The 16,231-nt window shown below is 46.6% G+C and overlaps 1 protein-coding gene across 6 annotated transcripts in view; it reads right to left on the reverse strand.

Moving 5' to 3' along the window:
- The window catches only part of LOC138248869 (zinc finger protein 436-like), a 150,402-nt gene that overhangs the window by 44,640 nt on the left and 89,531 nt on the right, over positions 1-16,231 (reverse strand). For 2 of the 6 annotated variants that reach the window (XM_069202830.1, XM_069202835.1), the window contains exon 9: positions 7,035-14,334. The exons of 3 other annotated variants lie outside the window; for them this stretch is intronic. In XM_069202830.1, the coding sequence (XP_069058931.1) occupies positions 13,499-14,334 (836 nt within the window). In that variant the 3' untranslated portion in view covers positions 7,035-13,498. Of the gene's footprint in view, positions 1-7,034; positions 14,335-16,231 lie in introns of those variants that run through there. One more of the 6 variants, XR_011194650.1, reaches the window with a different exon arrangement.

Here is a 16,231-nt window from a genome sequence, read left to right on the forward strand (position 1 = left end):
GAAGCGTGAGACTTGCAACACTGCACCCGGCGACCCCGACTCGGCTGGTGGCGATCCGACACCTCAGGAGGGACCCCAGGACTACTCTGATTCTGTGAGTACCAAAACCTGTCCCCCCTGAGCCCCCACAGCGCCGCCTGCAGAGGGAATCCCGAGGCTTCCCCTGACCGCGACTCTTTGAACCTAAAGTCCCGACGCCTGGGAGAGACCCTGCACCCGCAGCCCCCAGGACCTGAAGGACCGGACTTTCACTGGAGAAGTGACCCCCAGGAGTCCCTCTCCCTTGCCCAAGTGGAGGTTTCCCCGAGGAATCCCCCCCTTGCCTGCCTGCAGCGCTGAAGAGATCCCGAGATCTCTCATAGACTAACATTGAAAACCCGACGCTTGTTTCTACACTGCACCCGGCCGCCCCCGCGCTGCTGAGGGTGAAATTTCTGTGTGGACTTGTGTCCCCCCCGGTGCCCTACAAAACCCCCCTGGTCTGCCCTCCGAAGACGCGGGTACTTACCTGCAAGCAGACCGGAACCGGGGCACCCCCTTCTCTCCATTCTAGCCTATGTGTTTTGGGCACCACTTTGAACTCTGCACCTGACCGGCCCTGAGCTGCTGGTGTGGTGACTTTGGGGTTGCTCTGAACCCCCAACGGTGGGCTACCTTGGACCAAGAACTAAGCCCTGTAAGTGTCTTACTTACCTGGTTAACCTAACCAATACTTACCTCCCCTAGGAACTGTGAAAATTGCACTAAGTGTCCACTTTTAAAACAGCTATTTGTCAATAACTTGAAAAGTATACATGCAATTTTGATGATTTGAAGTTCCTAAAGTACTTACCTGCAATACCTTTCGAATGAGATATTACATGTAGAATTTGAACCTGTGGTTCTTAAAATAAACTAAGAAAAGATATTTTTCTATACAAAAACCTATTGGCTGGATTTGTCTCTGAGTGTGTGTACCTCATTTATTGTCTATGTGTATGTACAACAAATGCTTAACACTACTCCTTGGATAAGCCTACTGCTCGACCACACTACCACAAAATAGAGCATTAGTATTATCTATTTTTACCACTATTTTACCTCTAAGGGGAACCCTTGGACTCTGTGCATGCTATTCCTTACTTTGAAATAGCACATACAGAGCCAACTTCCTACATTGGTGGATCAGCGGTGGGGTACAAGACTTTGCATTTGCTGGACTACTCAGCCAATACCTGATCACACGACAAATTCCAAAATTGTCATTAGAAATTGATTTTTGCAATTTGAAAAGTTTTCTAAATTCTTAAAAGACCTGCTAGGGCCTTGTGTTAGATCCTGTTTAGCATTTCTTTTAGAGTTTAAAAGTTTGTTAAAAGTTTGAATTAGATTCTAGAACCAGTTATAGATTCTTAAAAAGTATTCCAACTTTTAGAAGCAAAATGTCTAGCACAGATGTGAATGTGGTGGAACTCGACACCACACCTTACCTCCATCTACAGATGAGAGAGCTAAGGTCACTCTGTAAACTAAAGAAAATAACAATGGGCCCCAAACCTACCAAAATACAGCTCCAGGAGCTTTTGGCAGAGTTTGAAAAGGCCAACCCCTCTGAGGGTGGCAACTCAGAGGAAGAGGATAGTGACTTGGAAGACAATTCCCCCCTACCAGTCCTATCTAGGGAGAACAGGGTCCCTCAAACCCTGACTCCAAAAATAATAGTCAGAGATGCTGGTTCCCTCACAGGAGAGACCAACACCTCTGAAATCACTGAGGATAACCCCAGTGAAGAGGACATCCAGTTAGCCAGGATGGCCAAAAGATTGGCTTTGGAAAAGCAGCTCCTAGCCATAGAAAGGGAAAGAAAAGAGATGGGCCTAGGTCCCATCAATGGTGGCAGCAACTTAAATAGGGTCAGAGATTCTCCTGACATCCTAAAAATCCCCAAAGGGATTGTAACAAAATATGAAGATGGTGATGACATCACCAAATGGTTCACAGCTTTTGAGAGGGCTTGTGTAACCAGAAAAGTAAACAGATCTCACTGGGGTGCTCTCCTTTGGGAAATGTTCACTGGAAAGTGTAGGGATAGACTCCTCACACTCTCTGGAAAAGATGCAGAATCTTATGACCTCATGAAGGGTACCCTGATTGAGGGCTTTGGATTCTCCACTGAGGAGTATAGAATTAGATTCAGGGGGGCTCAAAAATCCTCGAGCCAGACCTGGGTTGATTTTGTAGACTACTCAGTCAAAACACTGGATGGTTGGTTAACTGGAAATGAAGTGTGTAACTATGTTGGGCTTTATAATTTGTTTATGAAAGAACACATTTTAAGTAACTGCTTCAATGAAAAGTTGCATCAGTATCTGGTAGACCTAGGTCCAATTTCTCCCCAAGAATTGGGAAAGAAGGCAGACCACTGGGTCAAGACTAGAGTAACCAAAACTTCCACTGGGGGTGACCAAAAGAAAGGGGTTACAAAAACTCCCCAGGAGAAAGTGGGTGACACTAGAAACAAAGAAAAAGAGTCCTCTGTAGGCCCCCAAAAACCAGAACAGGTGGGTGGGCCCCAAGACACAACCCAAAACAAAGGTGGGTACCAGGGTAAGAACTGGGATGCCACTAAGGCATGGTGCCACAACTGTAAACAGTCTGGGCACCACACCAAGGACACTTCTTGTCCCAAAAACAAACCCCAGAACAAAATTCCAGGGGTAACCAGTGTAGCCATGGGAGATGACTCCTCAGATGAGGAGGTCTTCATAGCCTTCAACTGGAAACAGGGCCCCACAGGTGAGTTGGAGATTCCAGAGGGAAGTAGACACTTCCACCACCTACTGGTGAATGGAATCCCAGCCACTGCCCTGAGAGACACTTGTGCCAGTCACACTATTGTGCATGACAGGCTGGTGCTCTCAAACCAGTACATCCCAGGTGAGATGGCCAGAGTAAGAGTTAGCCCAGACAGGGTCACTAATAGGCCTGTGGCTCTTGTGCCCATAGAAGTGGGTGGAACTTTTAGCTGGAGAAGGGTGGTAGTCAGTACAGACCTCCCCCTTGATTGTCTCCTTGGAAATGACTACCCAGAGGTTAGTCAGAGCCTAAGAGAAGAACTGGTCCAGGGCCAGTCCTCTCCCAAGGATTCTGGAGTGCCTGCCTCTGCAGTAAATGCAAGTAGGCCCCAGAAGAAAAAGAAAAGGAAACAGAGTAGGAAAGGTGGACAACCTTTAGCCAAGGTTCCAGCAAGCCAAGGAGATCCTGCTCCAGTAGGGGAGAACTCCAAAAATGGCTCTGATAAAGTCCAGCCTGACCCACAAGAAGTCCTGGCTAGTCAGGCAACTGTTAAGCCTGAGTGGGTGGCTCCTCAGCTAACAGAAGAAAGAGTGGAAGAAGGGTGTTTACTACAAGATGTGGTAACCCCCCACTCCAATACAGCAGACAGGCACCCTGAACCCAAAGAAGCCTGTAACTTAGCCCCTTCCCTTGTAGGTGAAGAACTAAAGGTGTGGTTCTGGGCACTGACAGCTGTCAGTGGCCTCTGCTGGGTGTTAGCCTTTATGGCTGCACTATCCTTGGCATGGTGGTCTGACCCCATGCCAAATAACAAGTTAGGCCCCCTGACCCTGTTGGTCATGGTGGGGTTACTCCAGCTCTGGGTAACCTCTTTGGGTAAGCTAGGGGTGACCCTGGCTAAGATAAGATTAGCAGAGGTGGATACCTCTGACCTCAAAATAGAGAGAATGGGTGAAGACATAAAAAGCACAGACAAGAGGCAGTTCAGACTAGGTCCTATCACTGTGGAAGTGGGTCAGTTCCCCAGAGGGAATGACCTGAACAGGAGGATGTAAGGCAGAGTAGGCCCTGCAACAAACCAGCCATTTCCTCTACTCTTCCTCGCCTGACAGACTAGGAAGACTCTTCCAGCGTTGGCTGAGTCTCCTGGCCTGTGGGCTGGGGGGGGCTTGTGTAAAGAAATGGCTCCCTGTTGCAGTTACCCCCCACTTTTTGCCTGATACTGATGCTGACTTGACTGAGAAGTGTGCTGGGACCCTGCTAACCAGGCCCCAGCACCAGTGTTCCTTCACCTAAAATGTACCATTGTATCCACAATTGGCACACCCTGGCATTCAGATAAGTCCCTTGTAACTGGTACTTCTAGTACCAAGGGCCCTGATGCCAAGGAAGGTCTCTAAGGGCTGCAGCATGTCTTATGCCACCCTAGAGACCCCTCACTCAGCACAGACACACTGCTTACAAGCCTGTGTGTGCTAGTGAGAACAAAATGAGTAAGTCGACATGGCACTCCCCTCAGGGTGCCATGCCAGCCTCTCACTGCCTATGCAGTATAGGTAAGACACCCCTCTAGCAGGCCTTACAGCCCTAAGGCAGGGTGCACTATACCATAGGTGAGGGTACCAGTGCATGAGCACTGTGCCCCTACAGTGTCTAAACAAAACCTTAGACATTGTAAGTGCAGGGTAGCCATAAGAGTATATGGTCTGGGAGTCTGTCAAACACGAACTCCACAGCACCATAATGGCTACACTGAAAACTGGGAAGTTTGGTATCAAACTTCTCAGCACAATAAATGCACACTGATGCCAGTGTACATTTTATTGTAAAATACACCACAGAGGGCACCTTAGAGGTGCCCCCTGAAACTTAACCGACTATCAGTGTAGGCTGACTAGTTTTAGCAGCCTGCCACAAACCGAGACATGTTGCTGGCCCCATGGGGAGAGTGCCTTTGTCACTCTGAGGCCAGTAACAAAGCCTGCACTGGGTGGAGATGCTAACACCTCTCCCAGGCAGGAATTGTCACACCTGGCGGTGAGCCTCAAAGGCTCACCTCCTTTGTGCCAACCCAGCAGGACACTCCAGCTAGTGGAGTTGCCCGCCCCCTCCGGCCAGGCCCCACTTTTGGCGGCAAGGCCGGAGAAAATAATGAGAATAACAAGGAGGAGTCACTGGCCAGTCAGGACGGCCCCTAAGGTGTCCTGAGCTGAGGTGACTCTAACTTTTAGAAATCCTCCATCTTGCAGATGGAGGATTCCCCCAATAGGATTAGGGATGTGACCCCCTCCCCTTGGGAGGAGGCACAAAGAGGGTGTACCCACCCTCAGGGCTAGTGGCCATTGGCTACTAACCCCCCAGACCTAAACACGCCCTTAAATTTAGTATTTAAGGGCTACCCTGAACCCTAGAAAATCAGATTCCTGCAACAAGAAGAAGGACTGCCTAGCTGAAAACCCCTGCAGAGGAAGACCAGAAGACGACAACTGCCTTGGCTCCAGAAACTCACCGGCCTGTCTCCTGCCTTCCAAAGATCCTGCTCCAGCGACGCCTTCCAAAGGGACCAGCGACCTCGACATCCTCTGAGGACTGCCCCTGCTTCGAAAAGACAAGAAACTCCCGAGGACAGCGGACCTGCTCCAAGAAAAGCTGCAACTTTGTTTCCAGCAGCTTTAAAGAACCCTGCAAGCTCCCCGCAAGAAGCGTGAGACTTGCAACACTGCACCCGGCGACCCCGACTCGGCTGGTGGCGATCCGACACCTCAGGAGGGACCCCAGGACTACTCTGATTCTGTGAGTACCAAAACCTGTCCCCCCTGAGCCCCCACAGCGCCGCCTGCAGAGGGAATCCCGAGGCTTCCCCTGACCGCGACTCTTTGAACCTAAAGTCCCGACGCCTGGGAGAGACCCTGCACCCGCAGCCCCCAGGACCTGAAGGACCGGACTTTCACTGGAGAAGTGACCCCCAGGAGTCCCTCTCCCTTGCCCAAGTGGAGGTTTCCCCGAGGAATCCCCCCCTTGCCTGCCTGCAGCGCTGAAGAGATCCCGAGATCTCTCATAGACTAACATTGAAAACCCGACGCTTGTTTCTACACTGCACCCGGCCGCCCCCGCGCTGCTGAGGGTGAAATTTCTGTGTGGACTTGTGTCCCCCCCGGTGCCCTACAAAACCCCCCTGGTCTGCCCTCCGAAGACGCGGGTACTTACCTGCAAGCAGACCGGAACCGGGGCACCCCCTTCTCTCCATTCTAGCCTATGTGTTTTGGGCACCACTTTGAACTCTGCACCTGACCGGCCCTGAGCTGCTGGTGTGGTGACTTTGGGGTTGCTCTGAACCCCCAACGGTGGGCTACCTTGGACCAAGAACTAAGCCCTGTAAGTGTCTTACTTACCTGGTTAACCTAACCAATACTTACCTCCCCTAGGAACTGTGAAAATTGCACTAAGTGTCCACTTTTAAAACAGCTATTTGTCAATAACTTGAAAAGTATACATGCAATTTTGATGATTTGAAGTTCCTAAAGTACTTACCTGCAATACCTTTCGAATGAGATATTACATGTAGAATTTGAACCTGTGGTTCTTAAAATAAACTAAGAAAAGATATTTTTCTATACAAAAACCTATTGGCTGGATTTGTCTCTGAGTGTGTGTACCTCATTTATTGTCTATGTGTATGTACAACAAATGCTTAACACTACTCCTTGGATAAGCCTACTGCTCGACCACACTACCACAAAATAGAGCATTAGTATTATCTATTTTTACCACTATTTTACCTCTAAGGGGAACCCTTGGACTCTGTGCATGCTATTCCTTACTTTGAAATAGCACATACAGAGCCAACTTCCTACAGGGCCTTAATGTCCAAACACCCAGGAAGGTGGTAGCTGATAGAAGTAGGCCCTCCCCTGATCTCTACCTGGATGAGGTCCATTATCTGCTCATCTGCCTTGAAGAAATGTGTATTGGCATGGAAGGACCACTAAATACTGAAAGTATGAGCGACACCTGCCACATCATGTAGAAACATTGTCACAATAGGTCTAATAAGGATGTGGTTAGATCAGTCAACAGCCAAGCACCACAAGTGTAATATTTACCTACCCATAACACCATGGTGCGACATGTTCAGACAATGTAGAGTATATGATGTGCCAATTAAGTGACAGTCATGCCACCTACTCCCACCAATATATGCTGGGTTCTACGTGCCCAAATGTGAATGCATGAAAACATCACCGGGCAATTGCATCTAATACTTGCAAAGTTTAATTTATTTATTTTTAAAAACTGTTCTTATTCTCCAACAATTCTCCAACTATTCAAACAAAACATTGCACCCTCAGTTATATCTTGTAACAAACGCAAATTGTGTTTTAACACCATTCAGCTACTTAATACTCACATCTGACTGGACCAATAATATAGTATACCATCCCTCAAACCCCTCCATTTTAGCAATGTTTTACCAGAGTATATCAACTTGGTTGCAGCCTTCTGTGCAAATCTGAACAGTAATTCCATTTCTTCGCATAAACATTGGTTGATATATCACTTTGGTAACATGATCAGCACAGACAAAGGAGTATCACATGTGCAGTATGTTTTGCCATGTGATAAGCAAGGTCAGTCTCAGGGCCTACAGGGGACCAGTTATGGCATTAGGAGTAGTATGCAATGTTCTTGGAAGCCAGAAGGCCCAGCAATGTTACTAGGACTATGTTAATGTCTGAGGTGAATACCTGGCGTACACTTAAATTCCAAATATGGCCTACTCTCAATGCAGCCACATGGGAATGACCATGTAGAAACACTAACACCAAATCCAGTTACAATGTAATTTACTTGACAGCAGTCATAATTAATTGAACAGCAGTACTATTGTAAAAGAACAGTTGATCGCCCATAATAATTATATGAATTCAAAGAATAAACAGTCATTAACATAAATGTGAGGATAACACAGATAAGGTCTCTTATGTCTCTGTGAAGCAATGCAGGAGGCCCCTTGCCAGCTTTCCAAAAACCAGGACAGCAGGAGGCGGCACACATTTCGGGGCACACACAGCGATATGCACTACCCTGTGTTTGAGCTCACACGTCCAGGTGACACAGTCTTTAATAGCTAAGAAGTTGGCAATCATTCTCCTCAATTCAATGGGTAAACTTTGATATGTTCATCTTGGCTGGTTGCAATCTCAAGTGCTGTTGGTGTGTGACCATGTGAAACAGATTTCCAGTGTTTCGGCGTCCATTCATGACCAAAGTGCATCCAGATGCCTTCTCCTCTTCTCCCTCCACTTGTGCCTTGGATCCCATTCAGTGTTCAAACTTCCTTCCAAAAACTTCAATCTTTATCAGTAATGTATATGTGCATAACATGTTGTGCCAGGGCGCTCTGCTACTCCAGCAAATGGCCCTAACACTGGTTGACTAACCAGGGAAGGGGAAACTCTGGCAATGTATCTAGCTTGGTTTGAAAGTCCTTGGCAACATGTAGGCTAGCAAAGGTTACCCGTCTAAGAGCTCTCAGCAAATGTGTCATGTCTTCACATATACATACTCACATCAGCTCACCTAAGATAACCCTCATGTGACATTGATATTCTTGCCCAGACTGAGCCCATCATGTTACAAGATGCACATGTATTATCATCTGGGATAGATGCAATTTCTTCATTAACAGCTAGCCCAAAGTTCGCTGCTTCTGAAAATTCAATAAGGAGACATTCATTTTATAGCTTTGAACTTACAAAGAATGATCAATGTTGTGCCTGAAGACGTGAAAAAAAACATGAGATCTGTGCATCATCAATACAGCTAATTTACTGATGATTCACAATTTTGAATATTTACCTTATTCAATTTACAAAAGGTTAAAACCATATAATGGTTGTTTTAGATAATTCAATACATTGAACAGTCCTTATAAATTATTTTTCCACCGCCTGCAAAACACAGTCGTTATGAATGTGTGTCGACTGCCAAATAGAGTTTTACTTCCACATGCTGGTGAGCCTTCTGCTGTCCCCATTACAAGTTGATTTTGAAAGATATGCCTCGCTTAAAACTGTCTACATGTCTCATCCTTCTAATGACAATCCTATCAAGGACTATTCCTTTCCTAAGTACTTGCTTATTTAATAATCTAAATGTGGGGGTGAAAATACGAGTGATAAGGCGCTCCTGCCTCCAAGGATAAAGCAACAAATAATACTTTAGTGCACGGTGCCAAATATTGGGGTTGCACCCTCCAGTCTCCCCAAAAGAGGTAACCTAATGTTACCCGTAACGAACTATATGGTATTCGCACACATGCATTGATTCAAAGACAATAAACACAGGTCTGTGGATAATCATAAAAAATAATAATTACATACAATTATATATACACCGAAACAAATTTATAGTACATCAGAAATTACAGTAATCAAATATGAATTCCATCACATTGCTATTGTACAAAAAAGTTCATGAAGATTATTCTCATCCAGTTATCCTGATTTCCACAGTAATCCTATTCAAAGATACTCCATTAATGAATGTCCTTCACATCATCCCGTTGTCCCATACATGAATGTCCTTCACATCGTCCTGTTGTCCCACTATTAGTGTAATCCTATTCAAAGATACTCCATAAATGAATGTCCTTCACATCATCCCGTTGTCAACACGTGTTTCATCCCGGGAGTACCCATGGATTTATAGCAATGTGATGGAATTCATATTTGATTACTGTAATTTCTGATGTACTATAAATTTGTTTCGGTGTATATATAATTGTATGTAATTATTATTTTTTATGATTATCCACAGACCTGTGTTTATTGTCTTTGAATCAATGCATGTGTGCGAATACTTGCTTATTTAAAACTTTCGCCAACATCTCGCCTTTAGCACAGTCCTTCTGATGCTTCTAAGAAATCCCAAGTCAAGTGCACCTTAAAGCGCAGCACCACATTTCAAGGACCTTAATCTGGAAAGCACAGTATCTAGGAAAGTTCAATTGCTGGTGCTGCCTCCATCACCCAAAATGCTCTGCTGCTGCAACCACCTCCATCACGCATGATGCTGCTGTGGCCCCCTCCACTGCTCCTGCCTTGATCACTATCTTCATTGCTCCTATCTATGCTGCCACCACCTTCATTGCCCCCTCCCCAGAAGGCACCTCCACTGCCTTCACCCCTGGTGCTGCTACTGCCCCCTGCTGATACCACCTTCATTGCTCCAGCCAGTACTTCCACCTGTACTACCTCGGCTGCTCCCAACTACCCGGCCCCAGGGCCGCTGCTCCGGGCCATGCTACGGACCCCTCTATCACCCTTGCTACTGCCCCTTCATCTTCTCCTACCACTTCTGAGCCCAGGCTGCTGTCACCTCGACCCTGCCTCTGATGCCACCTACATCACCAGTCTACCAAATGTCTGCTGCCGCCACCACCATCAGTTCATCCTGCTGCTGCTAACTGCCTTCACCTGCCTCCTGTTGCCAGTTCCCCCATCTTTACCTCGGATGCCACCTCCTTCACACCTCATACTGCACTGCCACCAACCCCATGCATCTTCCACCACCATCTCTGCCTCCAATGCCCACCTCTGCAGCCCCAGAACCTACATCTATATCTGCTTCCCCTGCCCGCTCACTTCATTGCCAGTCTCTCCTGCCATCTGCTCCAATCCCCCCTACTTTCTCCAACCCACTGTTCCTGCCTTCATCACCCCTGACCCGCCACCTCCGTCGCCCTTGGTGCTTTTACTGAACTTGTATCAAACCTGGCGCTGTTGCCAACCCTCTAGCACCCTTGCCTCTGCTGTCTCTGTCTCCACTGCCCCTGCCTCTGCTACCATCTCTCAGGTCTCTGCATCTCCAACCATGTCCACTAATTCCCAAACTATGGCAACTGGCATAGCTACCACGATGGGGAGCCAGGAGGATGGCGTCAGGTATCATCGTCTTGCTTCAGTAAAGTATGAGCCCTTGAGTCAGAACTCAGACAATGAGTGGGAGGATACAGATGGTCCGGCTTGTGTAACAGGGCAGCTTGACCACCACACCTGTCAACACTGGGGGGGGGGGGGGGGGGGGGGGGGAAACAGTCAGAGGCAGAACATGGTGTATCACCTCCTGAGGGTCAGCAAAGGCCTAGCATCATTCCTTGAAATGAGGAACACCCTTCAGAAGCCCATGCGTGTGGAGCGTCAAAGGCTAGGTTGGCAAGGGAGCTACCGGACACGGGCCTCCATAACATGACAACCATACGTGCACTGACTGCCTGATACTATTCCTTAGTTCTTCATCTTTTGGCTTCCAGGAACTCCTGCCCCTTTGACTAATTTTGCAAATGCATGCTGGAGGTAGGAGGGGCTCTACTCCAGGAAAAGGCCATATAAGACTTCACTCAGTAAGTAGAACAGGGAAAATTGGCCTTGATGTTTTGCTCTCCAGATGCTTCCTGGAGGCAGCGGAGACTCCCAGCAGCCACTTGCTAGCCTACGATAGCAGCAGCATCACTCCCCTAACTTACCCACATCCTCCACCTCCCACTTCTTGCACCTGTTCATGCAGAAGGCTATCTTGTGCTGCCTAGTTGCTTGGAGCAGGGTCACTCTGTTGCCTACATAGGGATGGGTTGTTTGGCAGTGGATGGACACAGCAAAGGGCAGTTAGAGATGTCTTTTATGGTGTGAGGGCAAGGGAGGTAGCAGGACCTTCCAGAACAGCAGGACTGTTAACGTTAGGGTGAGTGTTGGGATAGGCAGCTAGAGGATGGGTTGGTTGGGATCAGATGGGGGCTTACGTAGAGATGCCAGTTACTGAAAGCAGTCAGAGGGCGGATAGGTTAGGGTTTGGAGAAGTTGCCAAGGGACAGGGATTGTTGGGGTTAGGGTAGTGAGTAGGACAGTGCGGCTACAGTGCAAGTTAGGATTTCAGAAGGGGATAAATGAACCTGTCAGGGGGACAGGTCGCGTTGTGGTAGTGCAAGAGGTAAGTACAGGCAGTTATCAAGGTGGTTAGATGGGTCTGAGTGGGGGCAGAGCTGCCTTGGAGCAGGTGGGCTGAAACTAGAAAAAGACAGGTTGGTGGAGGTTGGTTAGGGTCGGCTAGAAATAGGATGTTAAGGTTAGTGTCGGAAGTTAGATAGGGCAGCTGGAGGTGGTTTAGCTGGGGTGCAGTAGGGGACAGGATGCAGCAGCCTAGCGACAAGGATGCTTGAGTTAGGATGACAGGTATAAAAGGGTGGCTACAGAATGGGTATTTTGGGATCAGTAGGACTAAGTTACAGGTACCAGCGGGCAGGGACTGTTGGCGGTAGTGTGGAAGGTAGGGTAGGACAGCTAGGGAACATGTAAGTGGGTATGGATGTGGGTGATTCCGCAGGGCAGGTTGCACTTCTTTCTTTTGTGTGCATACGTCTTGCAATGTTTTAAGAGAAAACTGTTCTGTTGTGTTATGAGTATATAGAAAACTACTTATACATGTAACCCATGGGCTCAGGGTGTCAGGAGGCTGATGTACTCGCAGCAGCCATACCATGAGAGGCTAAAGTGCCACAAGAAAGTTGATGGAGAAAGTGAGTACTGATGTATGCTGCATGTATGACCCTGTGTAATCAACTGACCTCAGCTGGTGTGTTACTGGTGCGCAGGTGTCCACTGTTGTAGTTTTCAAGTTAGTTGCAGGGAAAATACATTGATCATCGTGCACAAAGCATTGAAAACCAGAGGGATTGGTATTTCCAGGATGCGTTTACCAGACCCTTTGGGCTTCAGAACATGGGCTGGGCTGAGGTGTTGGTGCTACTTCACCAATTCCCACGTTTTCTACCATGGAGGTCCATTTCCTCACTGCACAAGTAACCATTTTTTTCTAGGTGAAATGAGTACGGGGTATGAAGACTAATCATATAATTAAAGTGCCCAAACTATTTCTCTAACACTGCCTTAAACTCCTGCCTACTTCCATATCGGAATCAACTTTTCCATCAGCCAGTTTATTTCAGTGCTTGCAGTTTATGAATGAAAATTTTTCTCTGTTTTGACTTAGTGATAATGTTTGTTTACATTCTTATTTTGTATTCCCTGACATTCTACTTAATTAATTTAGAATTGCAAAAAGACCCTATACATTTTTATTCAATTCTTCTTATTGGGGTATTTGTGTGTGTGTGTGGTACAATCAGGACTAATAATGGGGACCTCAGTGAAGTAGAAGAGACAAATTCCTTTTCCAATACTTTGAAGATCGTCCTTTCATACAAAGCTCCCGTGACAGTGCAGCGCAACAACTATCCGTGGGCGGATTCGTAGGTGACACAGCAAGACTTGCAGAGTTTTACTTAATGTATTAGATGACCTGGCTTCCGAGTAAAGGTTTTCTCATACTCATTTCCTGTGTGTTATGTGGTGCTTTCTAGTAAATTTCTTGTCACACTCAAAGCATTGAAAGGATCTGGTAAAAATGTGGACTCTTTAGTGCATTAGAAGAGGTTGCCTGTGAGGAAATGTGTTCTCACAATTACATGTTGCCCTACAATCTTATCACACTCTGAGTAGGGAAAAGGTCTCTCTCCTGTTTATAATTTTTTAATAATTTGATGCATCATTCCAGTCCAGCTCTTCTCACACACAAAGCAGCGACGGAGCTTCTCTCTCAAATGGTCTAGAAAAATTTACATTTCAATAAAGCTTTCCCCACACTAATTGGAGTTATAGGGCCTTTCTCACATGTGCGTTCTTTGGTGGACGAGGAGAGTTTGCTTTTGAGTAAAACTTTGCTCACACTTCATGCACTGATAGGGCTTCTCCCCTGTGTGTATTCTTTGATGCTTTAGAAGAGTTTGCCTGAGAGTAAAACTTTTCTTACACTCACTGCAGTGATAGGGCCTCTCCCCTGTGTGTGTTCTTCTGTGTCTTATAAGAGTGCGCTTATGAGCAAAGGTTTTCTCACACTCTGTGCACTGATGAGGCCTCATTCCTGTGTGTGTTTTTTGATGTTCTACCAAATCTGACAATTGACTAAAGCTTCGTGTACAGTCCATGCACGGATAGGGCCTTTCTCCTGTGTGGGTCCTTTGATGGTTTAGAAGAGATTGCCTGTAAGTGAAGCTTCTCTCACACTTAGAGCACTGGTAGGGCCTCTCTCCAGTATGTGTTCTTTGGTGCGTTAGAAGGTTTTGCTTTACATTAAAACTCTTCTGGCACTCATTACAATGATATGGCTTCTCTCCTGTGTGGATCATTTCATGCCTTTGTAGACTTTGCCTTCGAGTAAAGGTCTTCACACACACAGAGCAGTGAAAAGGCCTCCCTCTTGTATGACATTTTTGGTGCCAAATAAGACTTGACATTTCAGTAAAGCTCTTTCCACACTCGGTGCAGAGGTAAGGCTTCAGTTTTAGTTCCGGGTGGGTCCTTTGATGTGCCAGAAGAAGTTCCTTCCTGTTAAAACTCTTCTCGCACTCAGTACAGGTGAAGCTTCTCTCACTCTTGTAGACTCTTTTTAATGAGCATGTATTGGACTCTTTCTCAATCAAACATCCTGTCTCTGATTTGTGCGCTGAAGAATGAAAAGAAAAGTAAATATCATGTAAGGGACAAATTTAAAAAAATAAAAATGACATATCTTCATTATTACAACATGTTGGAGCTGATGATAAAGGTAGAGGATGACAGCACAGGCCTCTATTTTGATGCTGCAGAACTCTGCGATAACAAAGGTGTAGATGTTGTTAGACTGGGTGAGCGGAAAGAGGCGATGAGGTTTGTGGAGTGGCTTGGTAGGCGATGGAAGGTGAAAAGGAGAAGGTTAATGGGACCTTTAGGGGAGGGGAAGAGGGTGGAGAGAGTGCAGCTGAATCATTTATGTGCCATACAAAATGTGCTCCTAATTCTATCAGTGGAATCAGCCTATATTCAGTGTTTCCAGACCTGTTCTGTTTGTCTGTGCAGTGAATACAACAATCTCAACAACTGAGTACAAGGCTGTGAGGGCCAAAGTGTGCACCAACACTGTGCTGCCATCCGTAGCATAGGGTGGTTACTGTGCCTGCATGTCAGGTTGTCAGTAGACAGACTCTTGGCAGCTGAACTCGATCTCAGGACAGATACCTTCATCAGCGTTCCTGGAGAGGACAGGTACGTCCAAGACTTTTCTCAGCAAAATATGTACACTCCCAGTAGCTAGAGAAAGTCCTTCAACCATCTCATGATATGTGGTACATTCAGCGCAATGTGGCATGTTCCATTTATGATTCACTTGCACATATGAGATCAAAAGACTGTGGCAGGTGAATGTTGTCCATGATGGGCACAGTGTAACCAAAATTATGAATGCTTTGAAGCTGTTGCCCTTCTACAGTGAACATGACAACAATACACATATAGTTCCTGGGCCTTTGCCCAACATCTGCTAAATGCCAAACCAATTTCTGCCATGCACAGGGCATTAGCCTCCTATGTAGGATGACTTACGTTTCCAGCTAAGTCTGCCTAACATCGGACACACAGAATCCATAAAACTATATTAGTGGTTCACCCGTCCCTGAAAAAGTCTGGAAATACACTCTGGAAAAAGCTAGCCTTTACTTTCTGTCAATGGGCTTCTTTGCACACTCCAATCAACTTCTGAAGGAGTTTCAGTCCGCATCAACACAGACATTTTGCGTGCGACATGGCCCTGCAGCTACTGTATCCCTTTAAGGGCTGGGATCAAAGTCTAATAAGTACTGCCCTTTCAAGGAGAGAAACTAACCCTGTGATGAAGAAGACCAGCAGAAGGCTCAAATAGCATATACCAGCATAGAGGGCACTTTGAGGAGCTAGGCCACTTAGGAGCCATGAAGATTTTGTAGCCAAAAAAAGAAACTGAATGAGAGGTTGAGGACTTGTAGAGGCGGTGCATTCCAGGACTGCAAAGGTGGTGAGCCTGTACCATCTGCAACCAGCCAGGACCTTCGATAGCCCCCGCTGAGACCTTAAAGAGGGAAGTCCCCTGAGGGAGAGAGGTTTTTGTTCTCGGTAGGGTTCAATCACTTGGATTTGAAAACTGTTTGGATGGTTTCTATAACCCTTATCATGCCAAGGGAGTCGCTGTTAAATCCGCGGTTACTTCCTTATCCTACCTCCCCAGTCTCCATTCCTAGCAGTCTGGTTTGTGGGTAATGTGTGGGACCTCAGTCCCACGAGTTCTGAGGTTCTTAGCCTTGAGGGTTAGGACACCTGCAGGAAGTTGTGGGTGCTAAAGGCAGTACATTTCCACCTCCCCTGCAAGGACCCGATACATGTTAAGCGTCCCCTGAATTGTGTCCCAAGTGAATATGGTACACCCATGTTCCAGGTTGGCCGGAGGGAGTTTATAATTATCATTTTTTAACTGATTTGCTACAGGCTGCCCTCTGGCATGCGGCCTTTCATCAATTTATTCATCAGTAATTGTTTATTCTAAGTAGACCCAA

This window comes from Pleurodeles waltl, chromosome 8 (genome assembly GCF_031143425.1).
Source record: "Pleurodeles waltl isolate 20211129_DDA chromosome 8, aPleWal1.hap1.20221129, whole genome shotgun sequence".
NCBI classification, from domain to species: domain Eukaryota; kingdom Metazoa; phylum Chordata; class Amphibia; order Caudata; family Salamandridae; genus Pleurodeles; species Pleurodeles waltl.